Here is a 21,888-nt window from a genome sequence, read left to right as displayed (position 1 = left end):
AGGGTGTTGGGCGTGTAGCGCTGGCAGGAGGCCAGCCGTACTGGCCCTGGGTGCTGGCTCAGCGCAGGCTGTGAGGTCAGGGATGGCTGCTGCTTACAGCTTCTCTCCTGCGCTCCTGGGTCACTGCACCATCCTGCCTCCGCTGCTCTACCAGGTGCCCTTCAGGTTGGAACTAAAGTGCCATCTCTGCGTGAGGCCACCCTTCACCCCTCACACCTCGCTGCCGCACTCCTGCCCCTCCCCTTGCCTTGGTTCCCCTGGATGCTCCTTGTCTTCCTACGGAGTAGATGTTCATCTATTTGGTGGTCCACCCACTGCCACTCTCCCAGAATGTGGACTCTAGGAGGGCAGGGACTTCGTTTGTTCCCTGATCGTTTGCTGAGAACTGTGCCTGATGGGGCATGGCCAGCTCTCAGGAGGCGTTTGTTGAAGAGGGTGACAGAGGGAGAGTGGAGGTGTTGTCGTTGCTTTCAGTGCAGAAATCATCTGTTATCAGTATCACTTGGAGCAAAACTGACCCAGAGCAGTGTTGGTGAAGGTAACTCTCACAGGCATTGTCACTAGCAGGTCCTCATGTATCGTGGTCCTGGCCACCTTTGGGGACATGAGTGGCAAGTATTTACAAGTAAAGGCCCTAGGGCCTGGTTGAGGGAAGGACCCAGTAACTGATACATGGTTCTGGTGTGGAACACTCACGTTTCTACATCTAGTGGGAATCTAAAATCACACTTCCTTCAGGGCCCCGCCAGACACCCACCTGGCCAAGAGCGGCAGGAACAGCTGCTTCCTTACGTGTCCAGTCAAAGGTTGCTCTGTGAATAGCAGGTTCCTATCATTATCATTAAGAAACAGTGTCCTCGGGTTTAATTCTAGTCCATCCTGCCTCTTAATGGGTCATTCCCAGCTCCTCAGGAAGCACGACGGAGCGGGCATCCTGCACAGCTGCAGCTGGGCGTCCACGCCTTTGACAGCCTGACGCTTTGCTGCTCTTTCATCTGTGGGCTCCTTACACAAGCTGCCCGTTGTAACCTCGGGGCTTGTCTCATACCCTTGTGCCCTCGGGTATCCAGTAAACAATGACCTGTTCTTGCTCGCAAACACCATGCTGGCAGGCACTGAGAATGGAGTGGGAAGGGTAAGTGGGTTTGAGCAGACTTGAGTCCATAGCTCTGTGACCCTAAACAAGATAATTTGCCTCTCTGAGACTTCCTTTTCTCATTTACTTTAAAAAAAAAAGAAAAGAAATGATGGCTAATACTTCCCTTGTAGAATTGTTGTGAAGATTGAGTGAAATGTGTTATGTAAAGCAGCTGTATCGGAAGAGATACACGTCTGGAACTTTGAGCCAGTACTGCAGGATCTTGGGTGGGATGTCTGAGTTGAAGATGTTGTGAAAGATGCCCCCTACCGTATAGATGCCGTTTCAGTGGGAAACTCATCTGAAGAGTCAAAACTGAAAAAACAATCTCCTTTTTAAAATAGCAATAAAGGTCCCTTTCTGCAGCCATGTAGGAAAAGTGGTCCTCTTATTCCTAATAAGAAAAGATAGGCGTGTTGCCACAGGTCAGCTTCACCTCTGTCAGCTTGGTTCAGGAAGGAGGCTGTGGCCTTATCTGTGGAGGGCTATGGAGTAAGGCCAAGAAATGAATCCAGATTCTTGGGCTTGTTCCTCTTGAAGTTATTTACTTGGCCCTAGTTCAGTGAGGGGGTCACTACAAAGCCCTACAATCTAGCAAACTGTCCCTCTGCCATCAGCAGCCAGAATGATCTTTTGAAAATCTTAATCAGATCATTGCACTTCCCACGCATTCAGCCTGGCTTTCCAAACGCCTCCCTCCAGCCTCAGTACCTGCACCAGGATTGACCACTGTTCACTCTCAGCCCTCCTCCTTGGGCTCCAGCCAATATCAACTTCCTCTGTGCTCCTCAGATGAGACAAGCCCTCCCCCACACCAGAGCCTTCACACATCCTCTTCACTCGGCCCGGAACACCCTTCCCCCATATCTGGCTAACTCTGCTCGCCCCTCAGGGCTCAGCTTCAGTGTCACGTCCTCGATGCTTTCCTGATCCCTGGGCAGATGCACCTCTGAGTGCCCAGTGCTCTTCTCTGAGATGTTCCCATTGCAGCTGTAGCTTTATATCCTGTTTGTTTAATGTCTGTTTTCTTCACCAGAACGTAAGCTCCAAGAAGTTAGACAGCAAGTCTAAGTTGCTTCTTGTTCTACCCCCAGCATCTCATATAGCACTTGACAAATGATGAAGATTCAGCAAATTCTGAAAGTGAATAAATAAGCTAGTCTAAAATTAAACTTACGTTCTCACCTCTGCCTCCCACCCTCCTTCAAATCTCCTCCTCCTGCATCACTTGGTCCCCGTCCATGTCTCCACCAGCCCAGTCCCACAGGCTGTTCCAGTTCCTGCTTGACTGTCTTCCTGCCTCCAGCCTCCGCCTCATCAGTCCATCAAAGCATTTGGAAACGCAAGCCCAGGCACATCGCTGCCCTGTCTAGATCCCTTCTGTGACTTTCCGGTATCTAGATGAGTAGGTGCACAACTTTGTCACTGCTCTCTGTATTGGAAAAAAAAAATGTGCAAAGCAGAATTTCCCCAGAGTATACGTTTACTTATCTATAAATTTTGTATATATACTACTGGTGTACATACATTGCAAAACATACATAGATGTAGAAAAATTTAAAGGGTAGGATGAAACAAATACTTCAAAATAATTTTATTTAATGATATGAGAATCTTTTGTGCTCATTAAAATATTAACACGTTGAATATGTTTCATTGTTGGCATGTTTGATTGAGAGTCTTGTTCTTCGTTTTACATACTTTAATGGCTGTGCTAGCTGGGAAGGGCACTTCACAGAGAGACTTTGACCCAAAGTGCCTGGATCTCATCACTCATGATACTTGTTTTATTCAGTCCTGTGAAGGTGCCAGCTCCTCAAAGAATCCTTGTCTGACTTAGCCACCCTCCCCCGTCTCTAGTTTATTCACGCATGTGTGTACATGTATAACCATTACACTTACCTCCGCTATGCTCTACTTGGTTTGCTCACATATCTGACTCCCTCGACATCCTTACCCTAGAGAAAGCTGAAGTTCTTAGATTCCCTTAGTGAAAGGAAGGAAAACCCACTGAGATTTGACTTTGCCAAGCTTTATTGAGTCCCAGGACGTCCACCATCTCTCATTGTCTGTTTCCCTGGCTTAAAATCAGACTCTTTCTGGATTTGGCTGGCATCTGTATGTCACTTGGGCCTTGAGGTGGGAAGAACGAGTGACTATGACAACTGGAAGACACATGTGGCCTGAATGCCTACAGCCCTGTGTCTTCTAGAGCTTGCTAAACATTTGTAAGTGGTTGGGTGCCCAGGCCTCATCTTTTACTTAAGAGGTCTGGGGATTTACAGCCCCACCATTTTTTGAGTACCTGAGTGAGCAAAGCTGAGAGGTGGAATTTCAGAGATTCAGTTTGGATTGGCCACAGCCTCATGCCCCATACCTTAGGCCAGCGACTTCTCTTCCCTGGAGAGTGAGTCCAGAAGTTTCATTGGAGGAACAGCTGAGAAATAAGCAGTTTCTGTTAGGTTCTGCTTCTGAGACAAGGCTGGACATAGGCGGGTAAGATGCAGGGTGCACAGGGAACAGGGAAATTTCAGAGCAGGTCTGGAGGGGTGGTGAGCGAGGAGTGACACCAGAGCATCTGGTGACTTGGACCCTTGGGCTCGTCTTCCCTCAGGCTTTTTGCCAGCAGCAGGAAGCCCTACTATGTGTAGATGAGGTGATGACCTGGGACAGTGTTTTCTGGTCTTTGAGGAAGCCGTTTCTGGGAAGAAATGTCAGCTCCCTGACAGGTCATCTAAAACCAAACTTGATTTCCTGTCTTACCTACAAAACATCTAAGCAGCAGAAAAATGGATGAAAGGAAGCTATCTAGTACTTCTTTACACTGAACAGTCAGAACACCTTGATGCATCTTGAGGGCTAAAGGGCAACATAAACCTTAACCAGAGATCTCTGGTGCCATGAAGAACACGGACTGATAGCTGCTCCGTAGCAAGCTACCCAGTATGCGCATGCCTTCCTCCATCCAGAAGCAAGGAGCTGCCTTCTTTGTTGTATTCAGGGTGATGATGAATTCAGCTGTTTCCTCCTGATCTGAAAATACACACAGGAGATAGAAACTATCTCCAGTTAGACTTGATAACCAGGACATACATGTCCTTCATGTTTTGACATGACTTGTCAAAGTTGTACTCCACGTTCCAAAATGGTCCTTGGGATTTTTCTCATTATCCTTACTTTGAAGAATGTGATTATCTTCATGCTAGAAACATTCAAGAACATTTCTTCTGCCTAATATTGTTAAGCATTTGTTGCACCTAGGAACAAAGCCTAGCTGTGGTGTGAGAGAAGAGAATTACAGTTTAGTAAAATATACACTGTGTGTAGAAGAGAAGGGTACATTGTAAAGAAGCAACAGAGAGAAAGCTCCAGATAGAAAATTTACCCAGCCTGTTTGCTTGCCTTATTTTAATTGTGGGTTTTAATGTCTAACTAACGAGTCTCTTCAAAAGACTTTTCAGTTTTATTCTCTGGGACCCCTGAGCCCTTCAGTGAGAAGTACGTGGCTGAAAATTCAAACATGGACCTGTAGGAGAGCCACTGTGATATTGTAAGTGAGCGGTGGCTTCATGGTGACCCCTCACTCACAGCTGACTTGGTTTGGCCAGATTATCCTGCTGTTGTGGACTGGTGCCTCACCTGAAAAATGGGTTCTTCCCTTATGAAGCAGGTCCCATGAATTAACAACTGGATCACCAAGAATGCTAAAAAGCACTCTAAATGCCATGCATTGTTTTCAAGCTGTTACTCCTGGTGGGTGGCTAGGTTAGTATTGTTTCCAAGGCTAGGATCTAGATACCAGCTCATCTATTCTCCAGCTGTTGTTTATCCTCCAGCTTCCGAGAATAGTCAGGCACAAGGTCTTTTAAAAATGGGTTTTATGCTGCTTTACATTTTGGTGTGTAATAATTAAGTCACTTACTGATTTAGCGTTTGTTTACTGACAGTGATGTAGGTAGTGGACCAAAGAGCTTCATATCCTTTGGAAGCAACAGCATTTAATATAGACTCTGATCCACTCATCTCTACCCCTACTCCCCCCCATCCCACTGATTGAAGCCTTTATATGAGAAAGAGTTACTCAAGTTCTCAGTTCCTCAAGCAGTCCATTTCATTTCTCTTTCTCTTTTAAAATTTTATTTCTTAATTGGGTAGTATCTTTATGTAGTTTAAGATGTAAAAGATACAAAGAGCCTGCAGTAAGAAGCCTCACCCTGCCTTCCAGCCACACAGGACAATCAGTACTACCAATTTCTTGGGTATCCTTTTAGGTGGATTCTATATGTCACTATGTTCTCCCCACCACCACCATTTTTTAATGTAGAAATGGTGGCATCTACATTATGCATACTACTCTGCCTTGTTAGAGCCATCTTAGCAGTATGTATTAGAGGAGGTTCAAGTATAAGTGGGAGTACAGAGATGGGAGATGTTTCTAGAACTGATGTGAAGATAATAACCTAGTACATCTCCTGGTGACCTCTACCCCAGCTGTGTCCAAATACTAAATATGGACACCCGGCTCCCTGCCTGATATCTCCACTGGGTGTCCCAGAGTCCCTCTGTGTCATTACTGCCTAGGTCAAACTCAGGATATTAACACTTGGCCTCCCACCTCCCAAGCCAGTCCTTTTCCACTATTCCCAAGTTCCATCCATGTCACTGTTACCCTGGGTTGTGCAAACCAGAAACTAAGATATCACGATGACACCTCCCTCTCCTCACTCCCAGAACCAGGCTGTCACCAAGCCAGCCAGTTTTACTTCCTAAATTTCTCTTAAATTGGTCAACTTTCCTTCATGTCCTCACCTACCTCCCTAATGAGGCCTCCTTAGTCTCTCTCCTGAATGACCTTAATAGCTTCCCAACTGTCTTACGTGTCCACTCTTTCCTGCCTCCACTCTGTTCTCCACACAGAATGGTCTTTTAAATGATCTGCTCGTGTTACTTCCATACTTGACACCTTTTGACGCCTCCCTAGCACTGTTAGGATAAAGGTCAAACTGATAATCACGCCCTAAGAGCCTCGCCAGGCCTGTTTTCACTGTCAGCTGTCCGGGTACAGGAACCGCACTTGCCCAGCTTCATCTGCCAGAGCCTTCTCTAACTGTTCCTCTGTCTGGGATGTTGGTCTCCTTTTGCTTTCTTTGACTCATCTGTTCGATCTCAGGCTCCACTTCCCTAAGCCTTCAGTGTCCCTCCAGACCAAACAAAGCTGACATCATCCTTTCTTTCATTGTGCTTATTAGGGTTTTAGTTTCCATTTATGAAAATTAAGTTGGATTATATTTCTTTAAATTCTTATTATTGATGTAAGATGGTTTCTGGCACATGTGAAAATATTTTATAAACTATGAAGGCTCCTAGAATAAAAAGCAATAATTTTTTAAAATTCATGTTTATAAATGAATTTAATCTCTGGGGGATGATATCCATGTTTATGAGTGAGGGGTGGCCCAGGGAATCTCTCCTTAAGGACCCCTAGTAATCCTGATTTAGACCATTCAATGCAGTGCATTCATTTTAGTGCAAATGCTCTGTGCCAGACCAGCACTAGAACACTGGGCAGAACCAGTATTCTAGCAGCTCACAGCATTTTATTTTTAAAAATCCAAGATCACATAAATCTATTTTCCATGGCTTTTTCAGGTGGCTCCTGACATTTTAGAAAGCCTTATACAAATTGGGTGATGGGAGCAATGCTTTCTTTTGATCTAAGGAGAGAAAAATTTCCCCATTCTTTCTTCTAATGATTCTTACCTCTTCTGTTGAGAGATGTCTTTAGAAATATCCCTGCTGAAAGGGAGAGAGATCCTCTGAAAGAACTGAAGCCAAATGAAGCTTGTTTCGCATTCCCTATTGTTGAACAGAAATTTGTATAGTGTCTGCTCACCAGGAGCTGTCTTTGTCTCTCTCCTTTATCCCCAGGAAACCTGTAGGAAGTGTCAGGGACTCTGGAAAGAGCACAATGGTCTCACTTGTGAAGAGCTGGCTGAGAAAGATGACATCAAGTACCGAACATCTATGTAAGTAACACGATCAGGGGTTTATATGCTGTTAACCTGCCTTTGGGCAGAGGGCTCAGTGGATATTGTAGGAAGAACAAGCTCACAAGCTACCCCCGTCTAGAATGATCTCAGGGAAGTGATCTAACCCCTGAGCCTGTTTCCTCATCTCTGTAGTCTCCTAAAACTGTTTCCAGTGTCAAATGTAACAGTAAATGCCTGGCACATTAGGAATTCAATAACTGTTGTTCCTCTTCTCATTATTTAAATAAACAAGCAAATAACACATTTTAATTAGATTAGGTTAGATTGCACTATTGTTGCTTTTATCTTTTTTCTATAGGATACTGTTGGCCTGAGACATTCAGTAAAATTAGAACCTCCAGAAGCAAAATACTGCAATCAGTAATGATACGGCCGTTACTGTGTGACACCCCCTGTGTGGCCGGACATTGTATACGTGTCACCTTACTAAATACATTGACTTACGTAATACAGACGTGTACCCCTCTCTCGTGCAGTAGCCCAGCCTTGCCAGGCCAATGGGGCAGATCTGTCCCATGAGGTCATTCAAAGGCCCAGGCTTCTTTATCTCATTACTTCTCATTCCCTAAGGCAGTATTCCCACCTGCATGGCTGTGGCTGAGCTGCAGCCGCATTTGCACTCTAGCCCATAGAAGAGGAGAGACAAGTTTCCAGGCAGGCAGCTTTTCTTTAAGTTGTAAGTGATGCAGAAATTATATATTAATTATTTCTGCTCTTGCCCTGTTGGTCTAGGTTGAGTCGCATGGCCACAACCTGGCTCCAAGGCAGACACCATATGTAGTATCTAGCTGGGTGATTTCACGTCCTAGCTTAAATTTGAAGGGTAAGGAGCCGGTTTTGTGACCAAGCAGATGAAGTGGGAGATGGCTGTTTGAGGCAGTTAACAGTCTCCCAAGTCTCCACCACAGAAACGTACTGTTATCCTCATTTTACAGATGACACAACTGAGGCACAGAGAGCCCAAGTAAACATGGTCTCACAGGTAGTAGTTGGCATAGCAGGAATTTGCCATTTACTAGACAAATGGCTTCCTGACTTTGCTCTTTACCACAAGTTTGGTAGGCAGAATAATGGTCCCCAAAGATGTTCTATGTCCTAATTTCTGGAACCTATAAACCTGTGAATGTGTTACCTTACATGGCAAAAAGGACTTTGCATATGTGATTAAAGTTATGGACCTTGAGCTGGGGAAGATTATCCTGGATTATCTGGGTAAACCCAGTCTAAGCACTTGACTCCTTGGAAGCCAAAGAGAACTTTACTCTGGTCAGACAAAGATGGAACGATAGACAAAGAATCAGGAAGACATGAGAAGAATTCTGCCTCTCCTTGCTGGCTTTGAAGATAGAAGGCCCTGAGCCAAGGAATATGAGAGCCTCCAGAAGCAGAGGATAACCTTTAGTTCACAGCTGCGAAGAAAACTGAGCCTCAGTCCTACAGCCTCAAAGAACTGAATTCTCTGGCAGCCCAAATGAGTAACAAACAGATTCTCTCCTGGAGCCTCCAGGTGATAACAGCCTGAAAGCACCTTGATTTTAGCCTGTTGAGATCCATGCTGGACTTCTGACCTACAAAACTATAAAATAATACGTTTCTGTTATATTTAGCTAATAAGTTTGTAGTAATTTGGTACAGCAGCAATAGAAGACAGTTTGGTGCCAGAAGTAGAGTGCTGCTGTAATAAATACTTTAAAATGTGGAAATGGGTTTGAATAGAGCAATAGGCAGAGACTGGCAGAATTTGGAGAAGCATGATAGAAAAATGCCTAGATTACCTTGAACAGACCATTAGTAGAAAAATGGACATGAGAAACCACCATTAAGGGCTCACGAGAAAGTGAGGAACATTATTGGCAAAGCCTGAACTGCCTTAGATCCTTAAATCACCACGTTATATAGTGACAGAAAGCTTAGTTGACTTGGGTCCTGCGGCTATACAGAAAGCAGAACTTGTAAATAATAAAACTGGACATTTAACTGAAATTTCCAAGCACAGTGTTAAAGAGTGGAAAATGTGAGTGGAAAGAGATTGAGGGAAGAGCTATTAATAAAAAGGAACAGGCTTAATTGTTTCTGAAATTCTCATCTTGTTCAGATGATAAAAGACCCTAAAATTAAGAGATTGACTATCAGGGAAAGCATGCTCTAAAGAAGAGGAAAAAAAAAAAAAGAAAGACTGCATTGAGAGTGTCAAAGTCTTTGGTCACACAAAGGCTCTTTGAAGAGACTCAGAGAGTGAATCACAGATGCCCTCACTCTAACCAGGAAGCCTCTAGGAAACTCAGGTGTTACCCTTCACCCATCTAAGCAGAAGCCAAAAACAGAGATGAGATTATCGAGGAAATAGCTAAATGAACTTCATGTCTTAATGGAGTGACTCCCTGTAACGTACATGGGAGACCCACAAGGCTCTTAAGAATTGTATATCAGTAGAAATACTACCAGGTTGGACTGGAAGAGACAGTACAAAATGAAAGGAGTCTGTCAGACCCCCAAAATTCTCTAAGTAGGAAGCAGACTGATTAAAAACTACTGAGCTGCAAACAGGCTACCTTTCTTGAAAAAAGAAGTATTATTCAGAGTAGAGCCGTGAGCCACAGAGGATTATTCTCAGATCTGAAATAGAAGGGAGTTTGCCCAGCTGGATTTCTAAATTTATTAGGAGTAGTGACTCCTTCTTTCTTTCCATTTTCTCCCCTTGTGAACCAGAATATCTATAAATATTGTCCTATGCCTGTCTCGTCATTGTATTTTAGCAACAGATAATTTGTTTCTTTGGTTTCTTGGGCCCACAAATGAAAAGAAAGTGTGTCCCAGAGTGGATCATATCCAGAGTCTCATCTATACCTAATTTAGATGATAAAATTTGAGTTGACTTTATAATGAATGAGATCCTTAGAGTCCTTAGGATGAGGTGACTGAAGTTTGCATGTGGAATGGATGTGACCCTTTGGAGTGCAGAGGGAAGACTGTGTTAGACAGAAGCAAATGGCCTCCAGATACCCACACGCTAACCCCTGGACCCTGTGAGCATTTGTACCTCACATGGCAGAGCGACTTTGCAGATGTGATTAAGGTAATGGCAAACGGTAGAAAACTAACACAAGCACGTACACAGTAATCACAAATACCACTTTAATATTGCTTCCTCAAATCTAGGCCTACCCCTGTCTGTCAGCCAGCCTTTGTGTCTTAGAGTGACCACCACCCTGACCAGTGGCATGGCCTTGAGTGATGAACATGTCAAAAATTACTCTCTTTTTTTCGAAGTAGTTATCTTGTCAGGCAATATTCTAGCAGTTGAGCTATTGCCTAAAACTCTTTAAATTTCTCATTTGGGATTGTCTTTCAGCCAGTTTATGAGCCAGCTCCCCTAAATCTGTTCTTGTTACTGTGGACCTGTCATAATCTAGTTTGAGTTGAGAGGAAGGGAGGATTTCTGTTGTTGCTGTTTGAGCCTTTGTTTTGCCCCAAGGAAGGATGTCTTACTAATGAAATCGATACAGATTTATTGAGTGCTTACTTTGGATAGCTGTATTTCAGAACCTGCAGCAAATTTCTTAATCTTTCTGTGCCTCAGTTTCCTCATCTGTAAAGTACAGAGCATAATTGTATCTCTGTAGGGTTGTTAGCAAGTTTAAAGTACCGAGAATGCTTATTGCCACATGAGAAGTCTTCCAAAAGTGTTAGCTTTGTTGTTTTTCTTTTGTTTTGTTTTTTAAGCAGAAAGCCCACACTTATAAATGTGACAAAGCCCATAAACAGTCAGCTTCTTGCACTCAGGGCCTGCTCCTATGTACTCTGCTTGAAGTTAGTGGTGGAGCGTTGTCCAATTCTAAAAACATGATCAGGCATCTGGACTACTCTAAGGCTCAGTCACAGACAAGGAGATGTTTCGTAGAACGAGAGAGTTGTTAACTTTTTGAAGCATAGCCCCCATTCTGACTCTCCTTTCGGTTCCTGCTACTGGCTCCATTGAGCATGTTGGTCTCCCGTAGTCACCTGGAGCACCCCTAAGTTCAGCAGCAATTGGAAGGCTTCTCTTGGTTTAGGTCCTGCTTAAACCTGGCCTTTTGTATCAGCATTAAATGGATCAGAACCACATGTCCAGATGTGATGTATGTTGATTCCAAAATCCAGAAAGGCCTCTCAAATGTCTGACTTCTTTCTTCGTGGTACGGGATACAAGATACAGGAATGTGTGCTTAACTGTGGAAGGAATAGCCTGATACATACACACCTGACTTCCAGACCACCAGAGATTCATAGAGATTACAGATCTCTGTATTTTCAAGGGACTTATCTCCCGTCTTCTGGCGTGCATACACCATATTAATGTATCCTAGGGAACCTGCTGCTTCCTGTTCACTGAGTTCTATTTGCATGTCGTTAGAATAGTAGACAGATGTGTTGTCATGTTGGATGTCCATGTTGTCATGGGTGACATGTGATCGAGGTCCTTGCCACCTCCTTCTGGTGTCCTCAGCTTACTGGACAGAGAATAAAAGCATTTTGCAGATCAGTAGCTGTGTACCATTTGCCAGAGGTTATGTTTCTTTGCTCTGCTAAGAAATGACATCTGGAACAGCAGCTGCAGTTAGAGTCAGCACCCGCTTCGCCTGTGGTAATGCACTGTTCTCCAGGGCCTATTCTTCTGCGCAGGCCAGAGAAGTGAAAGGAGGTGTAGTGGGAATCAGCACTGTGCATCTTTGAAGTCTGTGATGGCGGCACCAGTCTCAGAGATGCTCACAGGAGTCTAGTATCACTGTTTGTAGGGGAAGGGGTGCTGCAGAGGCTTTCACTGCTTTTCCCCACCATATAGCCCTTGCACCACGGACCAGAGAGCCAAGGAATCCCCGGTTGCCAGCTATCAAAAGTGAGAAATAGCAGGGTACACACAGGGAAACATAAGATGCAGCATAATAAGTGGTATGAGATGAGGCAGGTGTTCTAGCAAAAACTTGGAGAAGAATGTTCATAGCAGCACTGATTGTAGTAGCCAGAAGGCAGAAGCAACCTAGGTATCCACCATCTGATGAGTGGTGACGTGCAGTGTATCCATAGAGGCAATGTTATTCAGCCAGAGAAAGGGAATGAAGACACAGCTGCAACATGGATGAACCTTCAGAACATGCTCAGTGAAAGAAGCCGGTCTCAAAAGGCCACATCTTGTATGATTCCATTTATATAAACTATCCATAGGCATATGGATTTGCTTATGTACAGAAAAGACAAATCTATTAGAGACAGAAAGCAGATTACCGGTTGCAGGGGAAAGGGGACTGGGGAGAGTGACTGCTTAATAGGTAGCGTTTCCTTGAGGGATGGTGCAGGTGTTCTGGAGCTAGATAATGGTGATGGGTGCACAACCCTGGGAATATACTAAGTGCCCCTGAGTTGTATACTTTAAAATGTTTAAAATGGTTAATTTTATGTGCATGTTATCACCAAAAATGCGTAAACATGCTCACAAAGGGAAACCATTTAAGATTTTGAATAGTATATGCCACAAGAAGCAAAGACAGCTCCCCAAAGAAGTTCCTAGCACACTTAAATAGTGGTGAGAATAAATGCTTAAGGAAGCGTAGGGTCTTGATTGATTATGCAGAGGAGGGCAGTGAGCCTTCCTGTTTGAACACAAGGTCAGCACGCACAGCTGCAGCTCAGGCTTCTCTTCCTGTCCTGCCCTCGAACGCATCCTGTAGGGCTGTTTGTTTCCTGCCTAGTTTAGAATCTACTTGCCAAATCACTCTCCTCCCCCAAAAAATCAACTACGGTTTTCCCCCAGTCCCATTTTGTGCTTTCATGTTACTGGATAGGTGATCCCATAATAGCAATCCTTTTTTGGTTCGGGGCCATTCTGGCCCTACCTGGAACTCTTCTTCTGCAAAAGCGAAGGACTTGAATTCTTTCAGTATTGAATATTTGAATGTTCTATTTGAACGTTCTAACAGCGTTGAGTTGTATGTGTTCTTTATATCCTCCATCCATTTAGAAGTACCTTTTCTCCTCCACCACACCCTGTATTATTGGTGACTGACAGCTTGGTGGAACAGAGCAAGCAAGTGCACCCTCTTCCTGTGAAAGACCATGTAACCTTGGTTCTTTTTAGCCACTCCTCTCCCACACTGCAGCCTAAGCAGCTACCCAGGGAAGTCAGCCAGCCCCAGGTAACCAGAGTGCAGTGGCTTAAAGCCACACCCCAGTCTCCAGGGCTCTCTTACACTGAAAGTTTGTGCTATAGAAAATTGCAGTTGTGTTTTGGTCACAGCTTTTCAGATTGGAGACTTTTTCATTAGAACCTGTTGAGTCTTAACATGGAGAATTGAGAAATGTCTTTACAGTTGCTGAGCTAAGTCATGAACATGGGTACAATATGTTGACAATAATAAAGTTATTTAAACTTTGTCCTCTTGACAATGATTCCTGTTCAGGAAAACTTGGAACTCATTTGTTCTTCTATAATTTGAACTGGGTTTACATTCTTTTCCAGCCAGAGTTCCTTCATTTGGGGCCATTCAAAAATTAGACCTAAATGAATAGCAGCCAATTTCCTATTGCATTTTTCTATTTTTAGACACATGATCTGGCTTCTGGGGAGCGTACTACAACAGTCTTATATAAATGCCAGCAATTAGGTTCAAGTGTATGGCTCAGTGGTAAAGTGCCTGCTTAGCATGCACGAGGTCCTGGGTTCAATCTCCAGTACCTCCATTATAAAATAAATAAATAAATAAAAACGTAATCACCCCCCAAAAAATAATTTTAAAAATATATATCAGTAATTAAAAACACTTGCCTGCCCCTAGACTCACCTGGCTACTCTTACTTAATAGCAGAAAAACTGGAAGCAGTGGAAGGAAGAAGGCTGCATTTTCTCAGCTTTAGGAGAAAGAGTGCAAATTAGAACTCATCCCCAGACATGTACAGTCTTTATGTTGAAGCAGTTTCCTGGTCACAACGCTGGGTTCCTACTTTCTGAGAGGAGAGAAGTGCTCGAGCAGCGGGGTGAGTCCTACCTTCATGGCTGCCCACGCTTGGGGTCCTTCATGCTCTTCTTAGTCTCCGCAGGGATATCTTTGACTCCTTCCCATCAAGACCGTACTTCTTCATGCCGGCTGGGTACAGGCAGCACAGTCTCTGCCCTCTCCGTTCAAGGAACTCAGCTCAGCAGAGGAGGACAGACGCATAAGCAATTACAGGCAAAGGTGGCAGTGTTTTTTAGAGGAAGTAACCAATTCAGCAGTGCCAGCTCTTGAAGAAGAGTCATGGCCTGTCATTTTGACTCTAGATATGTGCCCCCCATGTCAGTTAAAGCACTTCTGGAAACAAGTAGCCTTCCTACAGGCTTCCCTTTGGCCAGGATTGCGTCGTGTGCCTGCCCATCTTCTAGCTGCAAGAGAGTCTAGGAATGTAAGGTTCCAACATGCCAGCTTCTGTCATAGGAGGTGGGTTCTGCCAAGGGGAAGAAGTCATAGAGTGGCTTTTGGATCATCCCCAACTGTGTTTACCCCACCCCTATGTCTAGCATTTAAAAATCTAAGGTGTGTAGATAACTAAGGTTTACTGGCTCTCCTTTATGCAGCTTTGTATATATAGAAAACATTATTTAGGAAGACCCTGAGTTTTTTTCTCTCCATTTTTAAACCTACAGGGATTCTTACAACAAACAGAATAATTATTTTCTAAATGCTAGGTGGCAGGCACTGTGCCGCAGGGTGCTTTATGTCTTATCTGTAATCCTCAGAACACTATGGGAAAGTTGGGTTCTCCCAAATTAAAAATGAGGAAGAGGGTGGGTATAGCTCAGTTGGTAGAGCTTATGCTTAGCATACACGAGGTCCTGGGTTCAATCCCCAGTACCTCCTCTATAAATACATACATACATACATACATACATACATACATACATACATACATACCCCCCCCCAAAAACACACACACACACACACACACACAAAAATGAGGAAACTTGAGTCTCCAGGCAGTAAAGTAATTTACCCAAGGTCATACAACTGATAAACTGAACCCAGTTCTCAGACTGCAAAACATAGGCTCTTTTTACTCTTCAAATGTCACCAGAAGAGCTAGGCAATCATTATCTGTGGAAAGAAATAAACACTTTAACAGCCATAATATTTTTCTCTCTTCGTCTTCCCTGCTGTCTCCAATCATGTTTTCTTTTTTTAGCGAAGAAAAAATGACTGCTGCCCGCATTAGGAAATGCCACAAGTGTGGGACCGGCCTCATCAAATCAGAAGGCTGCAACCGCATGTCTTGCCGCTGCGGTGCCCAAATGTGCTACCTCTGCCGAGTGTCTATCAATGGATATGACCATTTCTGCCAGCATCCTCGCTCACCGGGAGCCCCTTGCCAGGAGTGTTCAAGGTGCTCTCTCTGGACTGACCCCACTGTAAGTGAACACATGGTTGCCTATTGCTTTACAGGGGAAAAATATCGATAAGGTAGCATAATGAAAAGAGATTTTATACATGCATAACACATTCTGACTGTTGAAAAGATAGGCAACTACATAGACCGATAACCACACACCAAAAAAATTGAGAAAGTAACCAGAAAGCTACTCCCAGAAAGCAAGATGCCCAGTTTATGAGCAAATTCTTTTAATCCTTTAGGGAATAAAATTTTTCTATGCCATCTGAAATATTTCAGAACACAGAAGAGTAAGGAATGTTTTGCATGTATTTGTATGAAGGTAGTGTAATACTGATCCCAAAACCTGACAGAGGTAACCTTGAAAAAGAGAACTACAGATTTATCTCACTTACGAATATAGGTTTTAAATCCTGTAAATAAATCATCAGCAAATAGAAACCATGACCAAGTGAGATTGTTCCAGATACGCAAGGATGATTCAGCATTAAGAACGCTTAATATAATCTCCCGTATGCTATCTTTAGACAGCAAAACGATGAGTACAGTCGGCCGTCCATATCTGCAGGTTCCTCATCTGTGGATCCAACCAACCATGTATCAAAAATACTTAGGAAAGTGGGGGGTGTAGCTCAGTGGTAGAGTGCATGTCTAACATGCACAAGGTCCTGGGTTCAATCCCCAGTACCTCCATTAAATAAACAAACATACCTGATTACCTCTCCCTCCCTCCCCCAAAAATAAGTAATAAATAATTTTTTTAAGTATATTTAAGAAAAAGTTTTTCCAGAAAGTTCCAAAAAGCAAAAAATTTGAATTTGCCACACACCAGCAATTACTTACATAACATTTACAGTATATTAGGTATTATAAGTAATCTAGAGATTATTTAAAGTATACGGGAGGATATGCATAGGTTTTATGCAAATACTTCACCATTTTATATAAGGGACTTGAGTATCCACTGATTTTGATCTCCATGGGGGTCCTAGAACCAATCTCCTATGGACACTGAGGGATGGCTGTATCCATTCTTGATTTAAGCTTTAAAAATAGTATTAGAAGGATGCTTACTTAATGTTTTTTTAAGCCCTATATTTCAAAGCAGTCATTAGAATGTATTTAATAGTGAAATTCATAGAAGCATTCCCCAAAAGTCAAACATAAGATGACACCACTGTTTGTTCTGAAACTGCTAGCCAATACAATTAGCTGAGAGAATCAAATGAAAAGTATAGATATGAGAGAAGATAATCACTAACATTCATTGGACACCCACTGTGTATCCAGTAGATAGTTCTGAGCACTGTTATATGTAAAGAAGAAAGGCAAATGTACTGTTTTAAACCTGAGAAAAGACAAAATAATCAACTGGAAAGCCATCAGAAGCAGTGGAAGATGGCTAGATACAAAGTTAATATACAGAATGCCATTCACAGTAGCAGTGTAAATGATGAAATACCCTAGACATTAACTAATATGAAGAAAACTAGAAAACCATATTGAAGGACGTGAAGAAACTTGAACATGTGGAGAAGTATGTTTTGTTTTTAAATAAGTTTTAATATTAAAAAGTATCAGTTTTTCTTAAAATAATTTGTAAGTTTGATGCTGTTACAGTCAGTTAGTTGTAAATTGATCTGTAAGGATAGCAATGTAGTATGTGAGGAGAAGACTTGTTCTACCAAGAAGCAATTCAGCGTGACAGGTGCTGAACACCCTGCTGACTTGGCGCTGGTGAGGGAGCTGCCCAGAGCCTGCAGGGGGCCTGGGTGTGGCCAGCAGCTCCTCAGCTTTCACTACGGGTAAGTGAGGATGCCCTGAATAGTCTCTTCAACGGGGAGAGTTGGCATTACAAAGAGATAACTTCTGTCCAAAGTAATCTAGAAGTTCATTGCAATTCCTGTTTAAATTCAGTAAGATTTATTTTTTTCTTAAAAAATTACCTGTAATTTTGAAAATGAGTGATTTTTTTGCTATGAAGCTGTGCTAATCAAAATCATGTAGACTAATGCAAGAATAGGCAGATAGATAAGGGAATAAGATAGAGATCAGAAACAGTCCCACAAGAATTTAATGTGCGCTAAAAATTCCGTTTCAAATCACTGGAGAAATGATAGTCATCATTCTTTCATTCATAGCTATGCAGTGTTGCCAGGACTAGTCTTCATGGACTTCACAGTCTGTTAAGTTTAAAACAGGAGTCCTTCCTGTGGTTGGTACGGTGTCGGAATAGTAAGAGTAATGTGATGGAGAGTGGCAGGAGCTGGAGGAGGGAGTCATCATGTTGGCAGGCCTACCTGAGAGGCAGTATCTGCAGTGAACCTGCATGCAAAGGAGGATCAAGGCAGGCCAAAGAAATAAAACTAATTCAGCTTATTTGTGGAACAGAATGAAGGCTGACGTGGCTTGCAGGTGGTAAATGAGGGGAGGAAGGTGAGAGAGGCAGACACCGCAGCAGGTTGTGGGTCTCACTGAGTGTGTGGGAGCTGTTGCAGGCCTGAAATACAGCAATGACTTGGCCTAATTTAAGTTTTGAAGGTCGTACTCCCTACCATATGGAGAGCGAAACATTAAGTAGCCATTTTGGGGCACTGGGCCAACCATTGGAAATACTTCAAGAAAACAAAGGAGGTGACCTTTATAATCTTGGAGAAGAGAAGGTCCTTCTTAGTGTGGCATCAAGGCCAAATAAGAAAACATAAATCCTCTTTGGCAAAAACAAAGATAAAGGTAAATGAACAATTGGATAACACACATATGATAAAGATAAATGTTGTTAATATGTAAAGAGTAATATGACTCAATAAGAAATTAGTAAACTTCCCTATATTAATAAGAATCATTTTGGATGTGAAAAACAAAGCCCCAAAACCACAGAGACTTAGTCAAGATAGAAGTTTATCTCTCCCTCATGTATAATAAGTTCAGCGGTGGACAGCCCAGGGTGGCTCTTCCATTAATATAGCATGCAGCCATACAAAGTGATGCCATAGATCTGTATGATAAACATGAAGAGGAAAAAAAACATGGAAAGATTTACATGAACACAAACACCATGTAGTTGGGGTCACAGACCCAAGTTACTTTAGGAACAAGTAGCAACATAAATGATTGATGAATGTTCAGTAGGCCAGGTCTGTAGGGGTCAGTAGGGTGTGGTGGGGACTGTAGCAAACAGAAAAGGGTGGGCCCCATCTAAAGGGGCTTCTACTCAGCCCTCCTAGTTTGTTGCCAGATGAGACTGTGCTCAGAGTTACCATGGCTTCAGATTTTCCAGAGAGGCTGGATATCTGTATTTCAATGTGAAATCTCCCAATTTTAAAAAATTAACTATTAATCCAAATCCCTCTAAAGCTAGAACTTTATAAGCCAAAGATAAAAGTCTTGTTAGCCACCAGCACTGATCCCTGATGTGGAAGATCTCCAGTATGTCTAACAAGAAAAGCTGTCGGGCAACAGGCCAGCCCCTGTGTGAAAGCCACAGCAAGCCAGGCTGCTGGCCTCATCCTAATCCTCAGAGAGCCCCACAGTTTTGAAAGGCACTGAGTCCTCTGTGAAAACCAGGTATCTGCACGTCAGGAACAACCTCCTTAGTGGGTGGAATATTGAGCTGAGGGACCCAGGAACTGCTCATACTCCCACGACTCTGTGATCTGGTAAAACCCTTAGCAAGCCTGTCCTGTCACTGAGGAAATACTGGAAAGAAAGAGGCGGCTTTAGAAGCAGTCAGTCATCCTCCTGTTGCAGGTCGAGTGGAGGGGGTGTGGCCCACAGTGGGAGGTGCTGTCCCAGGTAATCCATGTCCGGGACCTGCCAGTTCTGCTGACTCACCTCCTCAGCCCCACCCAGCTGGCAAACTGGGTGCCTGAGCATCTCTAGGAACTTGGTGAGAAATCAGGGTCTTTTTCTTTGGTGGAGCTCCTAGGAGGCGTTCCTCGGGCTGCTTTCGTCTTTGGAAACAAAGAGCAGTGTGGGAGTTACCACGTGCAGGGGGTTCTGCAGTGGTCTGGCCTGTGCTCAGCGCCGTTTTCCTTTCTGCTCCCTCTTGTTCTTCCTTCTGCCACTGCCCTTTTCTTCCCACACGTGGAATTGCTTATAAAGGTTTCTCGCGTTCTGTTACCTCGTGTGGGTGCCGTAGCAAGGGACTGCCCCTTATTTTGTTGCTGAACTGTCGTCTTCTACCATGAGAAAGGTTCTGGGTTTGCTCAAAATAAAGTTCGAAAGGAAGGTTAGGCAAATACAAATCCCTCTGATTTCCTCGGGTAGCCACAGCTGGAGATTTTGTTCCATTTGTCCCGTTCCCATCAAAACCAGGATCAACCCCGTTTCCTTGATTCTCACCAGGAGACCGATTGAATTCCAACCCAGCATCTGTTGAGGCTTCTGGGAACACAAAGCCATTCAGAAGTTGAGGGAAACAAAGCATGCCCTGTCATCCAGCCTTTTCTCTCGCTTAATTAACCAGCAAGGCCAGGAAGAATCTCTCATTTGTCAGCGAGGGAGTTGTCCCTTCATGGTTTGGAGAGAAGTTAAATTTTCATCCTTAATGACTGGCGATTGCCTGGGAACCTGAACTAACTCCATATTAGAGAGCTGTCGGTTGTCTGGTAGTTATCAAAAATAAGCTTAAAACATTCAACTAAGAGTCTTGTAAAATAAGATGTCTTTTTAGGAAGGAAAAAAGAAAAACAGAAGCAAACCAGTGACAACAAACCATTTTTCTAGTTAGGGGTCAGAATGCAAAGCCAAATCTCAACATGGAATGAACAAACATCATTTTGCAGTAGGGGAAGGGTTAACCTAGGACTTTATTGGACCCAAATGTGCTAGTTTTTTTCTTGTCCATGAATGGTAACTTAAGGGTATTAACACGTTACATCTTAATGTTAGAAGCTCTGTTTAGAACAGTCACCTGGCAGTCTAGATTCTAAAAGTAGGGCAAAATTCATAAGAGCATTTTCTTTTTAAATACAAAACGAAGTCAGCGTTTATCTTGGGTTTTGGCTACCAGAAACTGCACAGAATTGTTTTCTACAACTTCTTTGTTTTTTAAATATAAGAATTTAAAGCATGTTCGGTTCAAATAAAACCCTAGGACTTTTACAACCAGTTTATAATTTGGCACCATTATCGCCTAGCCATTTGGTTAGGAGACTGTTTATTTTTCCCAGGCCTACAGTGGATTGAACCTAACATTGATATGTGTTAATATATTTAACTCTGTAACAGTCCTCTAAGACGGGTGTATCATCCCTGTTTTGCGAATGAAGAAACTTGCAGAAGATTGTGGTCCGTAAAAGGTGGCATGCATTGATCTCAGGTCTTCTGTTCTCTTGGCATCTTAAACAAAGCTGGCCACCAGCCTTCTCTCCTCAGTTGGCTCCAGCACCACCCAGCCCAGGTCAGAATCTTCCCATTGGGTCAGGCGCACAGAGGGCACTGGGCACCTTTGAGACCCTTGTTTGAGTGGCCTGGGAGAGGAAGAGGAAATAAAAGTACTTCAGAGAGGACTGAGGAGGAAAAGGTGGAGACTTTTAAGGAGTATCTTCAGAAAGATATTCTAGACTTTAGGTCAGTAACTAATTTTTAGTTTCAGGATTTTTTTTCTTAACTTAAAGTTTACCTTCTATAAAAGAAAAAAAAGATGATAAAGTAAACCCCCGTACCCTCGTGTTGCCCCATCACTTGGCTTCCACAACTGGCCTTAGCATTTTATTTCTAGCCAGTGTTCTAAATACCATTGTTTCTGTTACAGCATGGGGGTGGGACCGGTCTCCCATTCTACAGATGGGGAAAATGAGATTCGGGTGGTCAGGTCACTTGGTAAAACCAAAATGCAAGCCCGGTCTTCAGCCAAATGTTAGCTTCTTTTACCACACAAGTCTCCGTTCCCTGGAGTCAGAGGTCACAAATAGAGGAGCTTGCTGGCAGCTACCCTGGGGCCTGAGCCCAGGGAAGCAAGCAGGCCTCTGTAGAGGGGCAGGACCCGCGCTCGGCCCCTTCCCCATTGAGCAAGTTGCAGGTGGTAGCAAGGGGCCTGGCAGCTCCAAACCGTGACCTGTTCAGATGTCACTAGAGGGTTGTACCAAGGAGAGCAGCAAGATGGCCCAGCCCAGTAAACACAGAGTGTGTCACGTGGCATGTTCAGCAGACACCAGCAGGCCTCAGGCTGAGTACTTGATCCCGACAGGAGTCACGGCATGGCCACACTCCATGCTGCCTCCAGGTCCCTGCGGGGGAGCCCTAGACTGAAGGGTGTCTGGGTTCCAGGCCTCGGTGACCTGAGGAGATGGCTGCAGAAAG

The 21,888-nt window shown here is 43.6% G+C and overlaps 1 protein-coding gene across 2 annotated transcripts in view; it reads left to right on the top strand.

The window, feature by feature from the left end:
- The window catches only part of RNF216 (ring finger protein 216), a 135,095-nt gene that overhangs the window by 101,686 nt on the left and 11,521 nt on the right, over positions 1-21,888 (top strand). For both annotated transcript variants that reach the window (XM_032459982.1, XM_032459981.1), the window contains 2 exons: positions 7,067-7,164; positions 15,379-15,601. In XM_032459982.1, coding sequence (XP_032315873.1) covers positions 7,067-7,164; positions 15,379-15,601 — 321 coding nt within the window. The remainder of the gene's footprint in view (positions 1-7,066; positions 7,165-15,378; positions 15,602-21,888) is intronic.

Source organism: Camelus ferus, chromosome 18 (genome assembly GCF_009834535.1).
Source record: "Camelus ferus isolate YT-003-E chromosome 18, BCGSAC_Cfer_1.0, whole genome shotgun sequence".
Taxonomy (NCBI): Eukaryota; Metazoa; Chordata; class Mammalia; order Artiodactyla; family Camelidae; genus Camelus; species Camelus ferus.
Note: the sequence above shows the minus strand (reverse complement) of the source record. Positions and strands in the feature narration are given on the sequence as shown.